Raw genomic sequence first — 27278 nt, forward strand, 5'->3', positions numbered from 1 at the left:
GTGAGCTGTGGTGTAGGTTGCAGACGCGGCTCGGATCCCGTGTTGCTGTGGCTCTGGCATAGGCTGGTGGCTACAGTTCCGATTAGACCCCTAGCCTGGGAACCTCCATATACCGCGGGAGCAGCCCAAAGAAATAGAAAAAAAAAAAAAAAAAAGATAGATGCATCCCTATTTTCATAGCAGCACTATCACAATAGCCAAGACATGGAAACAACCCAAATGTCCATCAACAGATGAAAAGATTAAGAAAATATGGTATGTATATACATATGTGATGGAATACTACACAGCCATAAAAAGGACAAAATAATGCCATTTGCAGCAACATGGATGGAACTAGAGATTCTCATACTAAGTGAAGTAAGTCAGAAAAAGACATATATCATATGATGTCACTTATATGGTGATATGTGATAAAATACAGTACAAGTGGTTCTGTATCTACAAAACAGACACAGATCATAGATTTGGAGAGCAGACTTCTGTTTGCTGTGGGGAGTAGGGAGAGAAAGGGATGGACCAGGAGTTGGGGGGTGGTAGATGCAAACTATTACATTCAAAACAGATGGTTAATGGGGTCATACTTGTACAGTACAGGGAACTGTGTATAGTCTCTTGGGTTAGGACATGATGGAAGATAGTATGAAAAAAAAAAAAAGAATGGGAGTTCCCATCATGGCCCAGCAGAAATGAATCTGACTAGTATCCATGAGGATGCAGGGTCAATCCCTGGCTCCGCTCAGTAGGTAAAGGATCTGCCATTGCCATGATCCGTGGTCTGGGTTACAGATGTGGCTCGGATCTGGTATTGCTGTGACTGTGGTATAGGCCAGCGGCTATGGCTCCAATTTGACTCCTAGTTTGGGAATCTCCATATGCCATGGGTGTGGCCCTAAAAAGACCAAAAAAAAGAAAAAATAAAAACATGTGTGTGTATATATATGGCTTGGTCACTTCACTGTATTAGCAGAATTTGAAGGAATATTGTAAATAAACTATAATAAAAATTTTAAAACAAAAATTATGATAGGTATGAAACAGTAGGACAAATTAACTATGCAAAACCATATTTAATTTTTTCATTATTTAATTTTTACATGAAAAGGCATTATATAAATACAACTCAATAATGTTGCTTAAAAAGAAAATCTCCCTTTCTTTTTAGGTTAGATATCCAGCTTAGGGTATCACTTATGTTCTCTTTTGACAGTAGTTTTGTTTCCCTCACCCATTCTGCAATAGAAAGCATACTAATCCTCAAATATAGATCAACCCAACCACACACTTATTTTATTTACAAAACTACAGCTAATAAAGGCTATTGGTGAAAAATCACATATTGGATACTCATTAATTTACAACTCCCAGTTTCACCAATATACTTACTTTATCCCGGCTTTTCAAATTTTCACTCTTTAAGCCCCTAATTTTAAATATTTATCTTTCAGCCTACTTTACTTTCTATTTCACAGGGGAAAAGATGAAAGCTGTCAGACATAAACTACCTCATTTCTTGTCATCTACCACCCCTTCTTCCCACTGCACCTCCTCCAGAGTATTCATAACCAGATATATCCTTACTTCCTTCCTCCTTAGCTTAGAAAAAAGAAAATCATTCTTCCTATCCAAAGTTAATTTCTCCACTTAGGTTTATCTCTCATCTCTCTTCACCTCTCTATTCTGGGATGTTCTATCTTCACCTTGCCCCTTTTCTTTCATTTCTCTTTATATTGGCCATTCCTCTCAGCATTTAAACAGTTCAGATGTCTTCCATCTTTTAAACAAACAAGAAGACAAAGTTTCCTTAACTTTGGGTTTATTCCTTTCACTTACCTTCACTCTTTCCTTTTACAATCAAATCTCAAGGAAGATCTGCAATCAGTATCTCCATTTCCTCACCCTCACCTAGACCTCAACTTATGATAAGTAGGCATCTCCCAGGGTTCTCAGATTCAAAGTTCTTTCAGCTGATCTTTTTATTGCATTTATTGCCATCAATTATAACCCTCTTAACCTCTTTTTGTAGTAACATCCTTTCCTGCATCTCTTCATACTTCTTAGTCTCCTTTATAGGACAGACTTCTTTTGGCCACTTCTGAATGTTCCTCAACCTGTAAGAAATATTCTCCTGGATATCTCAAATGTTTCAAATTTAGCATGATAAAGATCTATATTCACCACTTCATCCCTACCCTTTTACTTTTCCCCAAACTGATGAACATCTTTCAACTATGGAGATGAGAAACCTAGAAGGCAAAGTTTCCTCTCTCTCTTTTGCTTCTATTATCCAGCCAATCACTAAGTCTCATGGCAATTCTATCATCTAAAGAGTTAGCTTTATTTTCCTTTTGTCTTCTACTGCCCTGGCCTAACCTAGTCCTCTACTAGCTGATCTATCATTACTTACATCCATTGCTCTAGGAGCAAAACCCTCCCATTCATCCTCTACATTGTAGGATAATCTTTGCAACATGTAACTAATAATTTCACCTCACTGTTCAAAATCTTTGGTGACTTTATAACTTATAAAATAAAATTCAAAATAATTCATATAGAATATGTCAATCTCCATTAGGATATATCCGCAGCTCCTTTAATACATTCTCTTCACAATATACACTCCAACAATACTGTACTTGAATTTTAATTTTTCTAAATATGCTACATTCATTCAAGTGTAAAGTCTTGTGTGCTGTTTTCGGTATCTGTATGCACCTCTCTAACTTATCATGTAAGTCTCAACTCAAGTGGATCCTCTTCTATAAACCCTTTCCTGACTTTAAGCTGATCTAAGTTTTTCCTTCCAAGCTCCCCACCACTTTCAGTCACACTTCTATTACAGAACAATGATCATAGCATATCATAACTAAACACGTCTTTCCTGCCACTAGGCTCTAAATTTTTTGAAGAGCCATTATTTTTTTATTTCAACATTTCCAATGTCATGCACAGAGCCTGATGTGTAAGCAGATACCATATTCATGTGTTGAGCACATATATGAATGAAAACTTTTTATGTTAAACATATTTCCAGTTAATTGAAAAGTGCTATATATTAGGATGCTCTTTGATGATTTTTACACAGGTGAAAATGAACAACTAAAAAGAAATTCTGATCTTATGAAAGAAAAGTTAAAATCTCATGAACAGGTGAGTTTATGTGTCTTTATATTCAATCAAATCCCTGTGGAGAATTTTTCTCCTCAAATTAGAAAAAGATAGCTTTTTCATTAATAAAGACAGCCAAAATTTTTAAGGTAAATATATACAGAGGATGCCATAATTTTTAGTAAATAGAATTTGTTTAAAAAATACAACTTTTGAGGACCCTGGGCTTTTCACAGACTATAAAGCAATAATATATCATGTGTATTACTTTTTCTAACAAAAAGGGATGCAACTACTTTGCCATATGTTTTTAATCATGTTAATAGAGTTTTTACTCTAGAGTATACTATATTAATTAGCACTTTAAAAATTTTTTATGATAAAGTAAATGTCTTCAATCTTTATGATTTGAGTAATCTACGGCAATTTTACTGCACCATCCAAATGAAGAGAGCATTTTATGTGGATCACCAAATAATTTTTTTCCCAAGAGCCAACATACTCTGTTACTTTTTCTTTTCTCCTATAAGAACAGCGTAGTGATGGCAATTATAGACCATAAAATACAGTGCCTAGAACATAAAACATGTTCCACAAATGTAAGTTCCCACCACTCTGCTCTTTGGGAAGCTTATTATGCTAGTTTTTTCTCATTTCCCAAGAGTCAATAGGTCAAACTCAGGCAGACCTAAGATTTCTAAAACTCAACTTGGATCTATATCCAGCTTAGAACTTCAACTTAAAGGATCATCTCTAAATTCAATCTGATTCTTGAGGAGCCCCTAAAGAAACACAAGCTAATTCTGTAACCCTACCACAGGCTTCTGGGTAATACTTAGGAGTTATGAATGGCACCTGATTGTGCTTTCATAAAATTTAGCTTCTCATCACCAAATTTGAGATAATTTAAATATCTCTGACTTATGTCTCATCCCTTATTTTTTCCTTTCTTTATCTGTTTCCTTTATTTTCCCATCCTTTTTATATCTTGCCTCTAAAGCTCAACAATAGATGGTGAAGTCAGGGTGTACCTGGAACAGAGAGAAAGGGGGAAATTGTTGCCTCCTTTCTCTTCTAAAATGCCAAGCTGTAGAATACTGCTTTGACTAGAATAGCATACCAACTTTCAAAGAGATGGAAATTAAAGAGAAAACACCAAAATCCGAGATTCTGATGTTCTTAATTAACTGCTGTAGAAAGCAAACTAAAAATTTCATCAATCCAATGAAAATTCTCTAGTACAAAATCTCCAGGCACATCCAAAACATATGGAGAACCATTCCTGAGAAATTCACTTAAGAGTTACTTAAAGGCCCTATTTATGGGACTGAGAGAAGTTTTGTAACTTTTATACAAAGAATTCCTAAGTTTTATAAAAACAAAAATATAACCAGAGGCTGTCCCTTGGAATTTAAAGGTCCCAGAAGGCAACTGAAAAGAAAGCAACTAAAAATAACTTGTGGGACTTTGTACCCTTAGAAAGAAGAAAGGATTGGACTCCTTGGGGCTGGAACAGGCTAAACTGGGGGGAGAAGAACCTAGTGATATACATACAGCCTTCCCAGCCTATACCTTTAGGCTTCATGCCTCAACGCTGGAGTGATAATCCTGGATCTTACCAAATTCATGGAAACATTTCAGGTGGCAAAGTCAATGCAAAATGATATGTATATTTGTCTCTTGTGGTTTCCCAGTGCAACAACTTCTCAGTGAATCCATTTAAGTCAGGAGTAATTTATGAAAGCCACTCTGTAGTTGCCCATCTAGAAAGCTAGATACATGCATAGGAAAAATAGAAATTTATGAGAGTCACACCTTTAGTCACCTGCTCAACTTTAATCAAAGGCAATGGTTGGATAAGTTCAGCCATTCCTGTAAGTTGTCTGGCAGAATAAGTAGCAGAAGTAGAAATCCTGACCCCTTGAATTTATGATCATCTGGAGGAATGTACCTTTATTTTAAATTATAGGTGCTTAAGCCAGTAGACCTTGACTTTTTTATCCTCCTCAATACTTGAATATACTGACTATCTATTAAAAGCTGTGAACCCTCTCTGAGAAAAATGCTCAAAGAAGTGCATACTCACGTGTGTGTGTGTGTAATTTCACATACAATTTCAGGAAGTTAATGGACCCTCAACAACTTATTCACTGGGTCTAGGAAGAACCTCTGACTTAAGTAATTCTTATTGATACTCTCATTAACTGACTATATATATATATATATATATATATATGTATATATATATATATATATATCAAGAGATATATATACTAGGAATTAGAAGTAAAAACAAAGTCCCTGCTTTTACGGTGTTTAAAAGATTTTCTGGGCCTCTTGCCTTCATCACTGTCTCTTTCTTACTATCCTACTTCATGTTTATTCTTCCTGTTTTCCTTTTCTCCTTCCTACATCTTAGGCCTGTGAGTGGTTTCTCTACATAGAAACATACCTCTGGAAAAACTGTAAATTTTATCTTTGGGGGATTTCTCTTTCAACACCTCTCTCAATGCTTCTCTCCATATTAGCATAATAAATCACTTCTATGATTCAACAACCTAAGAAATTAATCTCAGAAAGCTATTCAGTGCTTCTTAAATTCCAAATCCATCCTTCTTTAGCCTCCTCATAAAGCTAACCCTTACCATAGGTAATGCTTAACCTCTTTCTGGGAATTAGGGATGTTTACATAATTTTCAATAACAGAAATTCAGCCCACTTTCAAAAGGATTCATCCTAAATTAGGGTAAGTTCACTGGCTCTCAAACAGTGCCTAGAGTTGGCTCTAAAGTATAGCTTTGGCTCTTTTTTTTTGAGGGGGGTGACATATTTTAATGCTGTTGTGGCATTTATTCATACGATTAAACAAAATCTTTTAGGCATCTATGATATGGTGATGAGTATTCAGGAGGCAAAGATAAAAAAATTTGAATCATTGAATCTACATGTTCACTGTCTACTTGGACCAGAAATTGGTCTTTCTCAAAGCTGATCAAACCATAAACAATATCTTTCCCTTATAGATATGATTACATGTCAAAAATTAATATAGGGAGTACCCTTTATGGCTCAGCAGTTAACAAACCTGACTAGGATCCATGAGGATGTGGGTTCGATCCCTGGCCTCACTCAGTGGGTTAAGGATCTGGCGTTGCCATGAACTGTGGTGTAGGTCGCAAACGTGGCTCAGATCCCACGTTGCTGTGGCTGTGGTATAGGCCTGCAGCTCTGATTCAACTCCTAGCTTAGGAACTTCCATATGCCTCAGGTGCAGCCCTAAAAAGCAAAAAAAAAAAAAAAAAATTAATATACAGTTTGAGGATTTCATCTAATTAGTCAAAAGTTGTGTACACATATTTAAGAATTAATATATATTTTAATATTTAGGAATATAAGAATAATATTGCCAAACTTATGAATGAAATGAAAATCAAAGAAGAGGGACATAAGATAGAAATAACAAAACTTTATCAGGATATGCAGAAAAAAGGTAAGTTTTTTTATTTTTAATTTACCGAACTCTAAGATATTACAAAATAATTTACATGCATATCTAAACTTTTTTCAGTAATTGCAAGTGTTCTTTTTTTTTTTTTTTTTTTTTTTTTTTTTTTTTTTTTTGTTGTTGTTGTTGTTTTTTTGGCGCTCCCGGCATATGGAGTTCCCAGGCTAGGGGTCGAATCGGAGCTGTAGCCACCGGCCTACGCCAGAGCCACAGCAACACGGGATCCGAGCCGCGTCTGCAACCTACACCACAGCTCACGGCAACGCCGGATCATTAACCCACTGAGCAAGGGCAGGGACCGAACCCGCAACCTCATGGTTCCTAGTCGGATTCGTTAACCACTGCGCCACGACGGGAACTCCTGCAAGTGTTCTTGAATAAACATTGCCTCAATTTAGGTTTCGTACCTTTCTATACATTTAGTGATATAAATTACATTTATAAATTGGATTCATGGAGTTTGCACTTAACATTATTTAATATAAAATAGTTAATATTCTTATAAAATTAATATAAAATGTATAGTTAATAACTTTCATATTTTTATACTCAGCATATTGAATATAATTTCACAAATGAAATTGTCTTCCTTAAATAAAGTAGGTCTCATAAACTTATGTTGACAGTTTAATGCCTTTGTTTCCTAAAGGCATTAAAAACTTTCTTAATGAGTCTAGATGCAAAAATTACTTGAAGTGGATGCTAGGTCTAGATGTAAACCTACATCTATAAAACAGCTAGAAGAAAGCGTAGAAGATAATCCTTGTGACCTTAAGCTAGCCACAATTTCTTAGGGAAAAGCAAAAAGAACAAACAATAAAGGAAAATTTTTCAATTGAACTTTATCAAAGTTATTAACTTCTGTTCTTCATTTTCAGTGTAAAGAAAATAAAAAGATAGGTCACAGGCTGGGAGGTAATTCATAATACTATGTAAATAATAGCTCCTAAAGGACTTCTGTCCAAAATCTATAAAGAACTCTTATAGCTCAATAATAAGTCAAATAACCCATTGAGGAAATGGGCAAAATATTTGAACACCCCTCAAAAGATATACAGGTGAAAAATAAGTACATGAAAACATGTTCAACATAAATTGGTTAGTAGGGAAATGCAAATTAAAGCCACAATGAGGTACCACTTTGCACCTTTTAGAACTGCTAAAATCTTTTAAAACTATCAATACCAAGTGTTGATGAGGATGTGGGATAACTCAAACTCTCATACATTACCAGTGGGACTGTATAATTATACAGCCACTATAGAAAAGAGTTTTGGAATTTGCGGCGGGGGGGTCCTCTGAGAAAGAAATGCCTAGACATAATCAGATATTCAAGAGGTTTGTTAAGGAAAACATTTGTGAGGGTAGGTAGGAGGAGAACTGGGGAGACTGAGTGAGCTATTGATCTGTGGCACAGGTCTAATCTCTGTGAAGAAGAAAGGAAGGTGTGTTGGGAAGAAGTCTTAGACTGTAACACATTGATAAGAAATTTTGAGCAAAGTTGAGCCAAAGTTGCCCATCAACTGGCTTCTGCAACTCTCAGAAACAACCCTGCCTTAGTATCCCTGACAATTTCAGTCATTATCTGGGAGCAGCTCCTGGGAATCATGACTTGGCATAAACATGGTCCTGAAGACATTAAGTCAATTAGTTCCCTGCAGTTGGAGGTCTGAAAGATGCATTTTCATGGCCACAACAATCCATCCCTTATCCTACACATACCTACTTTTCCATATGACTCAGGTAGCAGGTTCTCCATGGTTCCTGTGACGTTTCTTCCATAGAAGAGGGACCGCTGAAGTGTTCTTTCTCCTTGGGACCTGTGTATTTCCAACCATCAGGTTCTAGACCAAAAACTAGGTTTAAACTAGGTTTCTGGCTTAGGAACCAAGCAAAGAATAATTTCTTTAATTGGGGCATGTACACTCAGCCTATTATAACATTCTTAATTTTTTTTTTGTATTAGTTGTTAAACAGCATCGGCTGCTTATCTATTACCTAACCATACAACTCTTGAAAATTAAGCTCCCTTTGGCTGCTCCCTTTGGCTGCTCATAATAACCTTCCTGGTCATTATGATAATTGTGGCCTCCTGGCTTTTGACAGTTAAGCACCATCATCTGGCTTCTTTTGTAGTGGGGGAGGGGACACCAACCCCATAGATAGTAATGAGCCCAGCTGGATAACCACCACTTCTGGCAGCCCTGGTTTGCAGATTTGAACATCTTGGTGGTGGCCTTGGTTAATAGTGTGTTTTCTGGGCCCTCCTAAGGAACATAATCTTTTGGTGAGTTTTCTTGCCTCACATAAAATATCCACTCAAGCTTTGCAACTTTCAAGAGCCTCCTCATGCCTTCTCTACCATCTGCCTGTGTATAATCACTTTCCCCACTTACCAGCCCCAGGATTCCCCACGCAAGTTATGCTGGGCTTTAACCTTAATCATTGACCTAGCAGCCAAAAGAGGAGGTGGGACAGATTATGTGAGGACCCTCTACAGCATCTTTCACCACAGGGTAAGGGCTACTCTTACTAGGACAAAGTAGTTCACCCCTGAAAATTCTGAGAATTTAGGGGAGTGGTCAAAGCTGGCATCCTCATAGGCATTTATTCAGATGTTCCTGCCCTATTTTTCAGGATATTAGGTGTTCCCAGCCAAGGCCCTGATTTAGCATAGCAGACCTGTTTCTCGGCTAAGCGTTTCCCGATGTTCAATGATTAGATTTTCTATTGCTCTGGTAAGAGACTATTTGAAAACTACCAAAAAGCCCCTCTGGCTCTCACACCTATTCTTTAAATCTCAAGTTAAGGAATTTAGTGGTTTTCTATGTATGGGAAGATGCAAGGGTCTGGGCTGACTGAAATCATCCGTTTGATATGCACCTCAGCTATCTGGGGCCAGTATCCTGTTATTTCACCTCTGAGCTGGTGAGCTCAGAGGTGGCTGCACTGATGACTATTACATCCTTTGTTTACTGATATGGTAGACAGTACTTTATTTCTCACTGCACATGTATGTTTTTTGCAGCTTTATTCATAATGACCCCAATCTGGAATCAAGCAAATCCATTAACTGGTGAATGAATAAACAAATTATGATACATCCATAAGAGTAGTAAATCAGTCAGCAATAGAAACAAACTGACACACAAACAATGTGATTATTTCAAAAGCATTATACTATATAAAAGAAACCAGATCCAAAAGGCCACATACTGTTTGATTCTGCTCATATGGCATTCAAGAAAAAGGAAAATTAGAGTTTAAAAATTAAATAAATAATTGCTCCAAAAGGGTAATTACTGCAAAAGGACCCAAGTGCTCTTTTTAAGATGATGAAAAAATTCCATTTCTTGCTTGTGGTTATGGTTAGGTGATTGCATATGTTTCTCAAAACTCCTCAAATGGAATTTTAATCCCATAAGGTCATATTCACCTGAGTAAACATGACTTTAAAAATAAAACAACCGGAGTTCCCGTCATGGCTCTGGGGTTAACAACTCCGACTAGGAACCATGAGGTTGCGGGTTTGATCCCTGGCCTCACTCAGTGGGTAAAGGATCTGGCATTGCCGTGAGCTGTGGTGTGGGTCGCAGATGTGGCCCGGATCCCACGTTGCTGTGGCTGTGGTGTAGGCCGGCAACTACAGCTCCGACTGGACCCCTCACCTGGGAACCTCCGTATGCCACAGGAGCAGCCCTAGAAAAGGCAAAAAGACAAAAAATTAAAAAAAATTAAAAAAATAAATAAGTAAAACAACCTAAGAGTCCATTGTGGCTCAGCGGGTTTATAACCCAGCATAGTGTCTATGAGGATGCAGGTTTGATCCCTGGCCTCACTCAGTGGGTTAAGGATCCAGTATTGCCACAAACTGTGGCAGAGGTCACAGATGCAGCTCAGATCCCATGCTGCTATGGCTGTGGTGTAGACCAGAAGCTGCAGCTCCAATTCAACCCCTAGCCTGGGAACTTCCATATGCCATTGGTATGGCACTAAAAAGAAGAAAGAAATAAAACAATCTAAACAAGGTCAACTGTAAAAACTTTTAAATATAGACCTAATTATGATCCACGTAATGGTATTATCAAACATGGGATTTATAATTACTATGATTAATATAATCAATGAGTTATAGGACTCTATGGGGATTTCTGATGAAAAATGAAAAGCATAATAAACATATGAAAATGTGAAGGCTAAAGACACAATTACTGAAAACTGTAAAGAATTCCCACTGTGGTTCAGTTGGTAGTGTCTGTGAGGAAGCAGGTTCAATCCCTGGCCTTGCTCAGTGGTTTAAGGATCCAGTGTTGCTGCAGCTGCAGCAAAGGTCACAGATGCAGCTGGGATCCTGCATTGTTGTTGCTGTGGCTGTGGTGTAGGCTGGCAGCTGCAGCTCCAATTCAACTCCTAGCCTGGGAACTTCTGTATGCCACAGGTGCAGCCCTAAAAAGAAAACAAAAAAGGTAGTGTATTGGTTTAATAACCAATTAGATATAATTAAAGACAAAATTAGTAATCTAGAAGATAGGTCAGAAGAAAATATCCAGCCCTTTTTCATAGGCCTACAAGAACATCTTATCTAGTATTTATAAAAGCTAAAGGAGGAATCTGGTGAGAAAAGAAGAAGCTGTGAAACAAGATGCTTCTCTATATCAATAAGTTGTTCAATGACAACTACATGAACTGTAACATTAACTCATGCTCTACAAGGATATTTGGAAAATAACAGCTACTGGTTTGGTCAGCCAGAAGGCCATCATGTGTGAGGAACAAAATTGCCTACCATCCCACATTGACCTCAGAACAAATAGGCTGCTACTTTACCCCCACTTCTCAAATATTATGCAGATTTCTCTTGTGGCTAACTCTAACCTAGAACATAGAGAAAGAAATTCTAAGAATCATAGTTCTAATGTAATTAAGTTGACATAATACAAAGCCACAAAGAAAGGAAGAAAACAGGGAGTTAAGATGTTGTAAGATTATTATATCTTTAGAGTGGTAAATGTACTAGTTTTACCACATTCTAACAAGTCAGGTATACAAGTCATGGTTACAAGTCAAGTATCCATGTTTAATCACTAGGATAATCCCTAAAGAAGAATAAAGAGTGGAGGTCTCTTGTGGCACAGAGAGTTAAGGTCCTAGTATTGTCACTGCAGTGGCTTGGGCTGCTGCTGTGGTATGGGTTCAATCCCTGGCCCAGAAACTTCCACATGTCACAAGCACAGCCAAAAAAAAAGATGAAGAAGGAAAATAAAGGAATATTTATCAAGCTAATTACTATCAAAGTAATAGGAGAGGGAAAAAAGAGAAAAACAGTCATGTGTAACACCATACACAAAAATAAACTCGAAATGGATTAAAGTCCTAAATATAAGACCAGATACTATAAACCTCTTAGAGGAAACATAGGCCACTCTCTCACATAAATGACAGCAACATCTTCTCAGATCCACCCCTAGAGTAATGACAATAAAAACAAAAATAAACAAATGGGATCTAATTAAACAAAAGTTTCTGCACAGCAAAGGAAACCCTAAACAAAACAAAAAGACAACCCACAGAATGGGAGAAAATATTTACAAATGAAGTGACTAACAAGGGATTAATCTCCAAAATTTATAAACACCTCTTGCAGCTCAATACCAAAAAAACATACCCCATCAAAAAATGGGCAGGGGAGGAGACAAGATGGCAGAAGAGTAGGGGGACACGCTTGCCCTCTGCCACAAACACAACAAAAAAAACTCATCTACAGGATAAATGACTCGCACAGAACAGCAACCAATCGCTGGCAGAAGAACCTAAACTCCAATAACGGCAAGAAGTTCATGACATTACTAGGTAAAACAAGAGAAAAGAGGAGAGCGAGAGAAGGTGAATCCGAGCAGGACAGGAGCTCCCGAAAGGGAACTGCGGAGGAGAAAGGGATCCTGCACCCTGGAAAGTCACCTACTCGGGTGAAAGATCAAACGAACCAGAGGAATCTCCAGATGCAGAGAAGAGTGTAGCAGTAAGTTGGAGTTCTGAAAAGCAGATCGAGAACTGAACGGACCATCTAAACTATGGGCACAGTCACCAAAAATTGAGGCGCCTGGGTGGGGGCTGGGCACCGAGACCTCAGCTCCGGAGGTTAGTCCCCAGGAAAGGGCTGGGGGGCGGGGTGGAGCGGAGACTGATTGGGAGGTCTAGAAACCGGTCTGTCAAGTTTGACGGGGCAGAGACTGCCTGGGAGACTAGAAAGCAAAGCTGTCGCAGAGGAAGGGAGCAATACTCTAGAGGTGAGGGAGTGGAAAGCCACATCAGAGGGAACCTGGGAGAAGAGCCTGGTCTGTGCCAGTGCTGGGGAGGGGAGGGAAGAAGGGGTGGGTCCCCATAGAATATTTCCCATGCTACAGCAAGCTTACCGGCCCGCTAGCTAGCAGAAAGCTGTGCTTCTCAGTGCATCCCCTCCCCCACCCCCGCTACCCCTACACACTCGCCGGACCTGGTGCTGCCTGCCATCTGGGAGGGTTGGCCTCAACAATTGCCTGAAGTCTACCACCACAGGGGCTGTCCCTGCACAGGCCTGCTTGCCCTTTGGAGGGGCTACACCCCCACAGAGCAGCACCAAACAGCACCAGCCCCTAGAAAAGGCCTGCAGCCCAGAAAAGCTAGATCATGCCTAGCCAGGCCTTGAAAAGATCTGCCTAATTCTCGACAGTCTTTCTGAGTTGGGCTGCCCTGGGGAGGAGCTCTTGGGTTGGCAGTGGCCCAGCTAGCCACCCAAGCCCTCAGGGGGAGCCAAGCTTTTGCGGATCAGCTGCACAGGACTGCCAGCTCCTGGCAGGACCCCCTGCACCCCAGAAAAGCTACAACAAGCCTGGCCGGGCCATGAAAGGATCTGCCTAATTCTCGGACAGTCTTTCTGAGTTGGGCTGCCCCGGGAGGAGCCTTTTGGGTTGGCAGTGGCCCAGCTAGCTTCCAAGCCCCCAGGGGTGCCGAGCTCTCACGGATCAGCTGCATAGGACTGCCAGCTCCAGGCAGGACCCCCTGCAGCCCAGAAAAGCTACAACAAGCCTGGCCGGGCCGTGAAAAGATCTGCCTAATTCTCGGACGGTCTTTCTGAGTCAGGCTGCCCTGGGGAGGAGCCTCCTGGCTTGCAGCAGCCCAGATAGATGCTCCAGCCCTCAGGGGGTGCTGCACTCCTGAGGAACAGCTTCCAACACCGCCAACCCACTGTTAGAACCCACAGCCTAAAAACACCAGAGCAAGCTCTGCCTGACCGAGTGAAATCTGCTACCATCGTGGTGTGGACCTCCCAGTCCTGTCTGCCCTCAGGAAGTCCTCCTTTGCTTCAAAGAGACCCTATTAGCCCCATCAACACTCCAGAAAAGCCATACTGCCTCAAAAAAGACTGACCAACAACGCCAGCCCTCAGGAAACATTCCACGGCAGTGACAAGGCAAACACTGCCTGGTCACAGAGAGTACAACTCCCTCAGGAAAAAGAAAACAACAAGCAAGATGAAGAAGCTGAGAAACCACCCCCAGTCAAACCAACAGGAGAACTCACCCAAAACAGTCAACAATGAAACAGATCTCTGCAGTCTGACAGACCTGGAGTTCAAAAGAGAAATAGTGAAAATACTGAAGGAATTAAGAGAAGATATGAACAGTAATGCAGATACCCTCAGAAAGGAACTAGAAAATATAAGGAGGAGCCAAGAAAAACTAGAACATTCATTTGCAGAGATACAAACTGAACTAAGGGCAGTAAAAACCAGAATGAATAATGCAGAAGAACGATCAGTGATATGGAAGATAGAATAATGGAAATCACCCATCAGGTCAGCAGACAGAAAACCAAATCAAAAAACAGGAAAGCAATATAAGAGATCTATGGGATAATATAAAGTGGGCCAATCTATGCATAATAGGGATTCCAGAAGGAGTAGAAAAAGATAAGGGAATGGAAAATATATTTGAAGAAAGTATCACTGGAAACTTCCCAAATCTAAAGGATATTGGGTTCAAGGTACAGGAAGCACAGAGGGCCCCAAACAAATTGAACCCAAATAGATCACACCAAGACACATTATAATAAAAATGGCAAAAGTTAGTGATAAAGAGAGGATCCTAAAGGCAGCAAGAGAAAAGCAGAATGTTACCTACAAGGGAACCCCATAAGGTTATCAGCTGATTTCTCTACAGAAACACTACAGGCCAGGAGGGAATGGCAAGAGATATTTAAAGTGCTAAAAGGAAAAAATATGCAACCTAGAATACTCTATCCAGCAAGAATATAACTTAAAATAGAAGGAGAAATAAATTTTTTTCCAACAAACAAAAACTAAAAGAATACAGCAACACAAAACCCAGGCTAAAAGAAATACTGAAAGGGCTTCTCTAAACCAAAAAGAAAGGAAGGAAAGGGAAGAAAAAAGAAAAAAAAAAAAAGAGGAAGAACTAGGACTGAGGAAACCGCAATCAGAGAGCAGTCACTCAAATAAGCAGCATACAGATTTAATCATGAACATGCTTCAAACAAAATAAAATTAAAAAGGAAAAAAAAAGAGTCATCAAAATCATAAAATGTGGGCAAGGGATGTTAGGAAATAAATAGACCCTTTTTGTTTGTTTGTTTGTATGTTTCTCTTCTTAATTTTAATATAGTAATGAAGCATTTGAACCTACAGGACCATCAGGCTAAAAAACACAATTATAGGAAGGGTTAGCATACTTAAAAAACAGGACAACCACAAGCCAAAACCAAATATTGCATTTGCAAAAAATTAAAAAAAAAAAAAACACTCAAGCAGATAATAACAGGAGACCATCCAACCAAAAAAAAAAGGAAGAATGGAGAACCATAGAATCAACTGGAACACGAGGTTCAAAATGGCAATAAATAATCATCTATCAATTATCACCTTAAATGTCAATGGACTGAATGCTCCAATCAAAAGACACAGAGTGGCTGGGTGGATAAAAAGGCAAAAACCTTCAATATGCTGCCTACAAGAAACTCACCTTAGGACAAAGGATACATATAGATTGAAAGTGAAAGGGTGGGGAAAGATATTTCACACCAATAGACATGACAGAAAAGCGGGAGTTGCAACACTCATATCAGACAAAATAGACTTTAAAACAAAAGACATAAAGAAAGACAAAGAAGGACACTACTTAATGATTAAGGGATCCATCCAAGGAGAGGATGTTACTATTGTCAACATATACGCCCCAAATATAGGAGCACCCAGATACATCAACAAATATTAACAGACATAAAGGGAGATATTGATGAGAATACAATCATAGTAGGAGACTTTAATACCCCCCTCACATTAATGGACAGATCCTCTAGACAGAAAACCAATAAAGCATAAGAGATCCTAAAAGAAACAATAGAAAATTTAGACTTAATTGATATCTTCAGGATACTACATCCAAAAAAATCAGAATACACATTCTTCTCAAATGCTCATGGAACATTCTCGAGAGTCGACCACATATTGGGACACAAAGCTAATCTCAATAAATTTAGGAGCATAGAGATTATCTCAAGTATCTTCTCTGACCATAATGCCATGAAATTAGAAACCAAGCATGGGAAAAGGAAAGAGAAAAAACCTACTACATGGAGACTAAACAACATGCTACTAAAAAACCAATGGGTCAATGAGGAAATCAAGAAGGAAATTAAAAACTACCTTGAAACAAATGATAATGAAGACACAACCTCGCAAAACCTATGGGATGCTGTGAAAGCAGTGCTCAGAGGGAAATTTATAGCAATACAGGCCTTTCTCAAAAAAGAAGAAAGATCCCAAATTGACAACTTACCCTCCACCTAAACAAATTAGAAAAAGAAGAACAAAAAAGACCTAAAGTCAGCAGAAGGAAGGAAATTATAAAGATCAAAGAAGAAATCAATAAAATAGAGATTCAAAAAACAATAGAGAAAATTAATAAAACCAAGAGCTGGTTCTTTGAAAAGGTAAGCAAAACTGACAAACCCCTGGCCAGACTTACTAAAAAGAGGAGAGAAAGAACCCAAATAACCAAAATTATAAATGAAAAAGGAGAAATCACAACAGATACAACAGAAATACAAAAAACCATAAAAGAATACTATGAACTATATGGCAACAAGTTTGACAATCTGGAAGAAATTTTCTAGAATCTTACAGCCTGCCAAGACTGAATCAAGAAGAAACAGACCAACTGAACAGACCGATCACTAAAAATGAAATTGAAAGGTCATAAAACATCCCTACAAATAAAAGTCCAGGACCAGATGGCTTCACAGGCGAATTCTATCAAACATATAAAGAGGAATTGGTGCCCATCCTCCTTAAACTCTTTCAAAAGGTTGAAGAAGAAGGAATACTCCCAAAGACATTCTATGAGGTCACCATCACTCTCATTCCAAAACCAGACAGAGATACCACCAAAAAAGAAAACTATCGCCCAATATCATTGATGAATATAGATGCAAAAATTCTCAACAAAATCTTAGCCAACTGAATCCAACAACATATCAAAAAAATTATACACCATGACCAGGTTGGGTTCATCCCAGGTTCACAAGGATGGTTCAACATACGCAAATCAATCAACATCATACACCACATTAACAAAAGAAAAGAAAAGAAAAGTCAAAAATCATATGATCATCTCAATAGATGCAGAAAAGGCATTTGACAAAGTTCAACATCCATTCATGATCAAGACCCTCGCCAAAGTGGGTATAGAGGGAACATTCCTGAATATAATCAAAGCCATTTATGATAAACCCACAGCAAATATAATCCTCAATGGGGAAAAACTGAAAGCCCTCTCACTCAAATCTGGAACAAGACAGGGATGCCCACTCTCACCACTGCTCTTCAACATAGTTTTGGAAGTCCTAGCCACAGCAATTAGACAAACAAAAGAAATAAAAGGCATCCATATAGGAAGAGAAGAGATAAAACTGTCACTGTATGCAGATGACATGATACTATACATAGAAAACCCTAAGGACTCAACCCCAAAACTACTTGAACTGATTAATAAATTCAGCAAAGTAGCAGGATATAAGATTAACATTCAGAAGTCAGTTGCATTTCTGTATCCCAGCAATGAAATATTGGAAAAGGAATAGAAAAATACGATACCTTTTAAAATTGCACCTCACAAAATCAAATACCTCAGAATACACCTGACCAAGGAGGTAAAGGACCTATATGCCGAGAAGTATAAAACTTTAGTCAAAGAAATCAAAGAAGATGTAAAGAAATGGAAAGATATTCCATGTTCCTGGATTGGGAAAATCAATATGGTAAAAATGGCCATCCTACCCAAAGCAATCTACAGATTCAATGCAATCCCTATCAAATTACCCAGGACATTTTTCACAGAACTAGAACAAACAATCCAAACATTTATATGGAACAACAAAAGACCCAGAATCGCCAAAGCAATCCTGAGAAACAAAAACCAAGCAGGAGGCATAACTCTCCCAGACTTCAAGAAATACTACAAAGCCACAGTCATCAAAACAGTGTGGTGCTGGTACCAAAACAGACAGACAGACCAATGGAACAGAATAGAGAACCGGAAATAAACCCTGACACCTATGGTCAATTAATCTTTGACAAGGGAGGCAAGAACATAAAATGGGAAAAGAAAGTCTATTCAGCAAGCATTGCTGGGAAACCTGGACAGCTGCATGCAAAGCAATGAAACTAGAACACACCCTCACACCATGCACAAAAATAAACTCCAAATGGCTGAAAGACTTAAATATACAACAGGACACCATCAAACTCCTAGAAGAAAACATAGGCAAAACACTCTCTGACATCAACATCATGAATATTTTCTCAGGTCAGTCTCCCAAAGCAATAGAAATTAGAGCAAAAATAAACCCATGGGACCTCATCAAACTGAAAAGCTTTTGCACAGCAAAGGAAACCCAAAAGAAAACAAAAAGACAACTTTCAGAATGGGAGAAAATAGTTTCAAATGATGCAACCACAAGGGCTTAATCTCTAGAATATATAAACAACTTATACAATTCAACAGCAAAAAAGCCAATCAAGCAATGGAAAAATGGGCAAAAGACCTGAATAGACATTTCTCCAAAGAAGATATATAGATGGCTAACAAGCACATGAAAAAATGCTCAACATCACTGATTATAAGAGAAATGCAAATCAAAACTACCATGAGATACCACCTCACACCAGTCAGAATGGCCATCATTAATAATCCACAAATAACAAGTGGTGGAGGGGTTGTGGAGAAAAGGGAACCCTCCTGCACTGTGGTGGGAATGTAAACTGGTACAGCCACTATGGAGAACAGTTTGGAATACCTTAGAAATCTATACATAGAACTTCCATATGACCTGCAATCCCACTCTTGGGCATCTATCCGGACAAAACTCTACTTAAAAGAGACACGTGCACCCGCATGTTCATTGCAGCACTATTCACAATAGCCAGGCATGGAAACAACCCAAATGTCCATCAACAGATGATGGATTAGAAGAGGGGTATATATACACAATGGAATACTACTCAGCCATAAAAAAAGGATGACATAATGCCATTTGCAGCAACATGGATGGAACTAGAGAATCTCACCCTGAGTGAAATGAGCCAGAAAGACAAAGACAAATACCATATGATATCACTTATAACTGGAATCTAATATCCAGCACAAATGAACACCTCCTCAGAAAAGAAAATCATGGACTTGGAGAAAAGACTTGTGGCTGCCTGATGGGAGGGGGAGGGAGTGGGAGGGATCGGGAGCTTGGGCTTATCAGACACAACTTAGAATAGATTTACAAGGAGATCCTGCCGAATAGCATTGAGGACTTTGTCTAGATACTCATGTTGCAACAGAAGAAAGGGTGGGGGAAAAAATGTAATTGTAATGTATACATGTAAGGATAACTTGATCCCCTTGCTGTACAGTGGGAAAATAAATAATTAATTAATAAAAATAAAAAATAAAAAAATAAAAATGGGCAGAAAATCTAAACACTCAGTTCTCCAAAGAATACATACAGATGGCCAAAAAAAAAAAAAAAAAAAAAAAACCTGAAAAGATGTTCAACATCACCAATTATTAGAGAAATGCAAATCAAAACCACCATGAGGTACCACCTTACACCAACCAGAATGGCCATCATCAAAAAGTCTAAAAACAATAAATGCTAGAGAGGGTGTGTAGAAAAGGGAACCCTATTACACTGTTGGTGGGATTGTAAATTGGTGCACCACTGTGGAAAACAGTATGGAGATTCCTCAGAAAGCTAAAAATAGAACTACCATTTGATCTTGCAGTCCCACTCCTGGGCATCTATCCAGAGAAAACCATGACTCAAAAACATACATGTACTCTGATACTCATTGCAGCACTATTTGCAATAGCCAAGACATGGAAACAACCTAAACGTTCATCGACAGAGGAGTGGATCAAGAAGATGTGGTACCTATACACAATGGAGTATTACTCAGCCATTAAAAGGAGAGAAATAATTGCATTTACATCAACATGGATGGACTTAGAAATTATCATGCTAAGTGAAGTCAGGAGGACAGTGAGACACCAACATCGTATAGTATCACTTACACGTGGAATCTAAAAAAGGACACAATGAACTTCTTTACAGAACAGCTACTGACTCACAGACTTTGAAAAACCTATGGCTTCCAATGAGACAGGTTGGGGGGTGGGGGGATGTGCTGGGGGTTTGGGATGGAAATGCTATAAAATTGGTTGTGATGATCATTGTACAACTATAAATGTAATAAAATTCATTGAGTAATTTTAAATAAATAAATAAATATTCTGGACTAAAAAAAAAAAGTCTTGTGGTCCAAAGGCAAGAAAAGAGAGAAGGAACAGAATGGGAAAAAAGGCAAATAATAAGCTGATAGATTTAAACCCAAATATATTAATAAATGCATTATATGTAACTTGGCTGTCCAAATTAACAAAGATTGTCATAATGGATAAAATTTAAAATCGTATGCTATTTTAAAAAAATGCCTAAAATATAAAGAAAATTAAGTAAAAGTTGGAAAAGGATATATCATGCAAATGGTAACCAACATAGGGTTGGCAATAAATACACTAGTGTTGAACAAAGTATACCTCAATGTAAGAATCGATGCTAAAGATAAAGATGGATATTTCAATACTAATAGAATGTTCAACCCACCATGTAGATATAACAAGACTAAATTTATATGTACCAAGTATCAGGGCTTTAAATATATGCATCAAAATTGGCAAAACTTGGAGTTCCCGTCGTGGCTCAGTGGTTAACAAATCCAACAGGAACCATGAGGTTGAGGGTTCAATCCCTGGCCTTGCTCGGTGGGTTAAGGATCTGGCGTTGCCGTGACCTATGGTGTAGGTTGCAAATGCAGCTCGGATCCTGCGCTGCTGTGGCTCTGGTGTAGGCTGGTAGCTGCAGCTCCGACTGGACCCCTAGCCTGGGAACCTCCATGTGCCAAGGGAGCAGCCCTAGAAATGGAAAAAAGACAAAAAAAAAAATTTGGCAAAACTAGCAGGAGAAATAGACAAATCTACAATCATAGTGAGAAAGTTTAACATACACCTTATAGTGGAAGAAAAAGTATACACAAACACAAAATCAGTAATAACATAATTTTATATAGCAAAATTAACAAACTGGTACTAATTGTTATATGTAAACCACCATGCCCAAAAAATGAATGCAGAATGCTTATTATTTTCAAGGAGGCATGAATCCTTTAAGAAAACTGACCATATCTTAAACCAAAAAAAAGCAAATATCAATGTATTTAAAAGGTCTGAAATCATACATAGTAGGTTCTTTGACCACAGTGCAAAGATCAAGTTTATTGAGATAAACTTAATAAAATGCAGATAATTATAAAATGCCCATGTTTTTGGAAATTCTTCTTTTTTTTGGCTGTGTCCATGGTGTGTGAAAGTTCCTGGCAGGAATCAAGCCAGGCCTCTACAGTGACAATGCTGGATCCTTAACCTGCTGTATCACAAGAGAACTCTGGGGGTATTATTTTCTGAAAAATCTGTTGATCAAAGTAGAAATCCCAAAGAAAGTTATTTTGAACTTAATTACACACAAAAAAAATTGCATATTAAAACCCATGACACAGAGATAAGGCTGTATTTACGGGTAAATTTATAGCTGTACATACAAATATTAGGAAATGTTAAAAATAAATTATTTAAATATATCAAGAAGTTAGGAGAGTCAAAAGGTACAAACTTCCAGCTTTAAGTATCAGGCAGGGATGTAATGCACAACATGATCAATAATTAACATTGTTGTACATTATATATGAAGGTTGTCAAGAATAAATCCTGTGAGTTCTCTTCACAGGGAAAAAAATTATTATCATTTTTTGGTCAAGCAAGAGAGATTTATTAAGGCATCAGAGAGGCACAGGCTGAGCTCAAGATAGTGCCAGCTGAAAAAAATTATTTTCTAATGTTTCATCTATATGAGATGACAAATGTTCACTAAATTTACTCTAGTAATCATTTCAGGATGTTCATAAGTCAAATTATTATGCTATATACCTTAAACTTGTATAGTGCTGTTATGTCAATTATATCTCAATAGAACTGGAGGAAAAAAAAGGGAGGCGGGAATCAAACTAAGCTCAGAGAAATTAGAAGGAAGTCAGATATTAATGAAATTACAAACACATACATAATAAATAGATCCAGGTTCAAAACTTTTGAAAAGGTAAAATCGGCTATTCCATCAAGACTGATCAAGAAAAATGAAGAAAGTACAAATAACCACTATAAGAAATGAGGAAAATCATTCAAATTTTAAAAAGAGAATGAACTTCATAATTAACTGTATAAGTGAACATCTTTATGCCAACAAATATGAAATTTTTGATGAATTAGATGTCCTTGAGGGAAAAAAGAATACACAAACACAAGAAGAGATAGAAAATCTTCCAACTGTTCTAGGACATTTAAAGAAATAAAGTCTGTAATAAACATTTTTCCCACAGAGAGAATTCCAGGCTCACTCAGATGCTTTCCTGGTGAAATTCTACCAAAGATTTCAGAAAAAAATAATGCTATTCTTACATAAACTCTTTCAAAAAGAAACATTTTCTAGTTCATTTCATAAGGCCAACATAATCTTGATAAAATCTTTCAGGAGAATTATGGTAAAGAAAATCACATACTTATCCTCTAATACAGTGTCTAAAGATAGGTCAATTTTAGTGCTTTAGTTCTTGTAATCACAACTCCTATGCATTAATATCTTCAGCAGTGCTGCCTCTAGGCATATAATCACTACAGGCTGAGACCAGATGGAAGTTAATTCCACTAAGACTTTGGATAGCTAAATATATTCTTCTAGACTTTGTTTTGTCCCAGGCTAAGATGGAACCTTATACTAACCCTGATACTAAATCCTGAATATGAGTCAGACTGATTGGTAAAGATAGGAAAAAGAGCCTCTAGACAAAAAGAAAATAAAAGCCAAGACATACAGAGAAGAATACATGAAACATGCTAAGGAACAACAGTTCATTTCCTAACTCTTTTTTGTACTATAGAGAAAGTTTGGCAAGAAGGAAGCCAAAAACCATGGTTAGGGATGGATTCTTTGACCTCTTGAATTACCAGGCTAAGGCAATGGGAAGTAATTGAAGGTTTTTGGAAAGTTACAGCTCTACTTAAAGATGTATGCTTTAGGAAGACTAACCTGGCAACAGTGTGTAGGGGGTAGAGACTGGAGATAGACTAGACTCAGAGTCCAACTGAGGAAAAATGAAGCCTGAAATTAATTTAGTAGTGGATTGGTTATGATGGAGGTCCCCTTTTTGTGGAGCTTATGGGTCATTTGACTCTTTTATCTCTAAAATCAAAGAATTCCTTAAGGCTCTCATCCTGGATAACATAGTATCATTAACAGGAATGGGGAAGTTGTGAGAAGAGGAAATGTAGTAAAGCATAGCAATGTGGTGTGAATATGAGAGAGGCCCAATCATATGGAATGGAGTACAGTAGGCACTAGATGTAGCTCTAGAATCGTCTAGTAATGTGAGGCCATCTATACCTAGGACCAAGCTTTGTGTCCCTCTTTAACCATTAAATCTCCTGTTTATTCTTAGGCATTTACAGAATACTATTCTCTAGATGTTTAAAAGTACAAATTAGGCTATTCATTCAGAAGCATTCAATGGGCAACCTTTGTATTTCAAGAATTCTTCAGGGGCTTGTCAAAAATAATGTAAAAGCTACCCGGCATGTAAACAGTTTCTAAAGTATGTTTTTATTAATAAAAATTTACTTTCTTATAGTTTTAAAATACTAAAAAAGAATAACCTTATAATATTTTTAAACTAAGATGAGTCTGTTTTTATTCAGTTGAATTAAATGAAGAAAAGAATAAAGAACTGATAGAGAAAAAGGAGATGGAAATTTCAGAGTTAAATGCAAAGTTAAGAACTCAAGAAAAGGAAAAACAAAATGAAATAGTCAAACTACAGCTAGAGGTAAGTGCTTAAGGCTCTGCTAAATTCAAAGCTGCATCCCTTTGTCTAGGCGGTACTTTGGTTGTCATCGGAGTGAGATAAATTTCAGGTTTAGAAACAACCCTGTGAGAGGGCTTCGCACATGCTCATTCTTCATCACACGCACTGCTGAAACCCTATCTATTAGCTACACTGCCTTTCAGCACTTGGCCTCAAGGTGGGACTCTTTAATCATGCAAAATGTCCTGGCTTCCAGAGAGAGTATTGTTTTCTCTGACAATGGCAATAGGTAACTCAGGGATAACCTGCATTTTACAGCTGAGTCTATGCAGCCTTTTTAGTATTACCATGCCAGCAGTGGGGAGAGTGTTTTTAATCCTTAACATTATTCTCTCTTCAGAAGAAATTATGGAACCCTGGTGAACCAAGTGGAAATTTTTTTTATTTAAAAAGAGATAAATTTTTTCCTAATAAATGTGTAAAATATATATAGATACATGTATGTATGTGATAGAGGCAGAAAACCAGATTTTTTTTAAAGGACTTTAAATAGGGTATCTCAAAGGCTGAGGTTCCAGTTCTTGGGTCAAAATCCTTTTCAGGCAGTTGTTTAATCAGATGTCAGACTCTCAAAGACATTGATATTTTGACAACATACCTGCCCTTTAAAGTTTTGTTTAGATCCTTCCAATTTCCCTTTCCATCATTGTCCCTTCAGCCTGAGTTTATCTAATTCTTGAAATACAGAGGTTACCCACTGAATGCTTTTGAATGAATAACCGAATTTGTACTTTTAAACAAAATTTACCTACTTATTTAAGATAACTTACTTGTTATGTTCTTCAAAGTTTGGTATACTGAGGTGCTTGGTAAGGCACAATGTTGAAGGCTGTATAATCATTGAACAAAAGGGGACTGGTGTTGACGTTAGGGGCTTCTTTGATGGGGCTACTTGCCTTCTGGTCAAGCGTACCCACCAATCACAGAGAGGGCTAGATGGCCAGTTAAGATACAATAGACAATGTTGCAAGATCAACTATCAAATTCTAATTGATTGACTGGGAATGTGCATTTTGTTTGCCATTCTACCCAGCAAAAGTTTAGCCCAGTTTTGTTGTTTGACTGATATACAGAACTCTTTGCTATTTGTCTTCATTGTAACTATCCATTTCTCTCCCCAAACCAGAACACAATCTCACAGAGTTAATTCTTATTCACAGTGAAGCTACAACAAATTCAACCTGAAGGAAAAAACTATAATGGAAGACTTACAAAATACAGGACCTATAAGAATGGCCCATGAGAATGTTTTAAATCTGATTCAGTTTAATGTCAAACCAGCAAGAGTTCAAACTAGGATTAGAGATAAGATGGAGTAGGACTCGAGTTCACCTCTCTTCATAAAAACACCAAAATCACAACTAATTGCTGAATAACCATTGACAAAATAGACTCAAAACTACAAAAAACAAACAAACAAACAAAAACCCTATACCCAAAGACAAAGAAGCCACAATAGTCAGGAGAATTGTTCTCATGATATAAGCTAATCCCATGCCCACCAGGTGGGTAACCCAAACACAGAAAATAATTATACCACAGGGGCTCTTCCACAGGAGTGAGAGCTTTGAACTCCATGTCATGTTCCCCAGCCTGGGGGTCTAGCATTGGGAAAAAAGGAGCCTCCAGAGCATTTGTTTTGAAGGCCAGTGGGGCTTGAGCAAAGGAGTTCCACAGGACTTGGGAAGAAAAAGGACTCCATTCTTTAGAGGGCATACACGAGGTTTCACATGCCTGGGGTCCCAGGGCAAAGAAGGCACTCAGTAAGAGTCTGGACCAGACCTACTGAGGGTCTTGGAGGGTCTCCTGGGGAGGAAGGGGCTGTGGCTCACTGTGGGGGCAACACACTGGAGGCAGAGGTCCAGGGATTTCATAAGTGTGAGCTCCTCTGGAGGCTGCCATTTTGGAAAAATCTGGCCTCACCCAACAGCCTGCAGGCATGAGTTCCAAGAAGCCTCAGGCCAAGCAACCAACAGGGTAAGAACACAGACCCACCCATCAACAGACATGCTGCCTAAAGTCTTTCTAGGCACACAGCCACTTCTAACCTCACCCCTCAACATGGCCCTGCCCACCAAAGTGATAAAACCCAACGCCATCCCCCTGTGAGCAGGCACCAGTCCCTCCCATCAGGAAGCCAGCACAGTTGATCTAGGGATCAATTTCACCCACTAGGGGGCAGTCACCAGAAACAAGAGGAGCTATAACCCTGCAGCCTACAGAGAGGAGACCACAAACACAAAAACCTAGACAAATGAAATGGTAGTGAAGCACACTCCAGATGAAGGAACAAGACAAAACTCCAGAAGAACAATTAAGTGGAGAAAAGCAACAATATAATAAAAACTTCAGAGTAATGATAGCAAGGATGATCCAAGATCTCAAGGGAAAAAAGGAGGCAAAGGTTGAGAAATCGCAAGAAATATTTAACAAAGAAATAGAAGATTTAAAGGACACACAGAGATAAATAACACAATAGCTGAAATGAAAAATATGCTAGAAGGAATCAGTGGTGGAATATATGAGGCAGAAGAATGAATAAGTGAGATGAAAGACAGACTGGTGGAAATCACTGGTGCAGAACAGAATAAAGAAAAAAGAATGAAAAGAAATGAGGAAAGTCTAAGAGAAATCTGGGACAATATTAAATACACCAACATTCACATTATAGAGGTCCCAGAAGGAGAAGAGAGAGAGAAAGGATCAGAGAAAAATACTTGAAGAGGTAATAGCTGAAAACTATTGAGGGGTGTTGAGGGGTGAGAGAAAGGAAATACTCACTCAAGTACAGGGATATAGGATAAACCCAAGAAGAAACACACCAATCAAACTGACAAAAATTAAAGATGAAGAAAAAATATTAAAAGCAACTAGGAAAAAGCAACAAACAACATACAAAGGAATCCCCATTAAGTTTATCAGCTGATTTCTCAGCTGAAACTCTGCAGGCCAGAAGGTAGTGCACGATATATTTTAAATGATGAAAGGGAAAAGCATACAACCAAGCATACTCTACCCAGCAAGGCTCTTGTTCAGATTTGACAGAGAAATCAAAAGCTTTACAGACAAGGAAAAGCTAAGAGAATTCAG

At 38.2% G+C, this 27278-nt stretch overlaps 1 protein-coding gene across 1 annotated transcript in view; it reads left to right on the forward strand.

Moving 5' to 3' along the window:
- CCDC152 (coiled-coil domain containing 152) overlaps window positions 1-27278 on the forward strand; it is a 63665-nt gene that overhangs the window by 33604 nt on the left and 2783 nt on the right. The window contains exons 4-6 of the mRNA XM_021076773.1: window positions 3086-3150; window positions 6496-6598; window positions 24022-24149. Coding sequence (XP_020932432.1) covers window positions 3086-3150; window positions 6496-6598; window positions 24022-24149 — 296 coding nt within the window. The remainder of the gene's footprint in view (window positions 1-3085; window positions 3151-6495; window positions 6599-24021; window positions 24150-27278) is intronic.

Source organism: Sus scrofa, chromosome 16 (assembly GCF_000003025.6).
Source record: "Sus scrofa isolate TJ Tabasco breed Duroc chromosome 16, Sscrofa11.1, whole genome shotgun sequence".
Classification (NCBI taxonomy): domain Eukaryota; kingdom Metazoa; phylum Chordata; class Mammalia; order Artiodactyla; family Suidae; genus Sus; species Sus scrofa.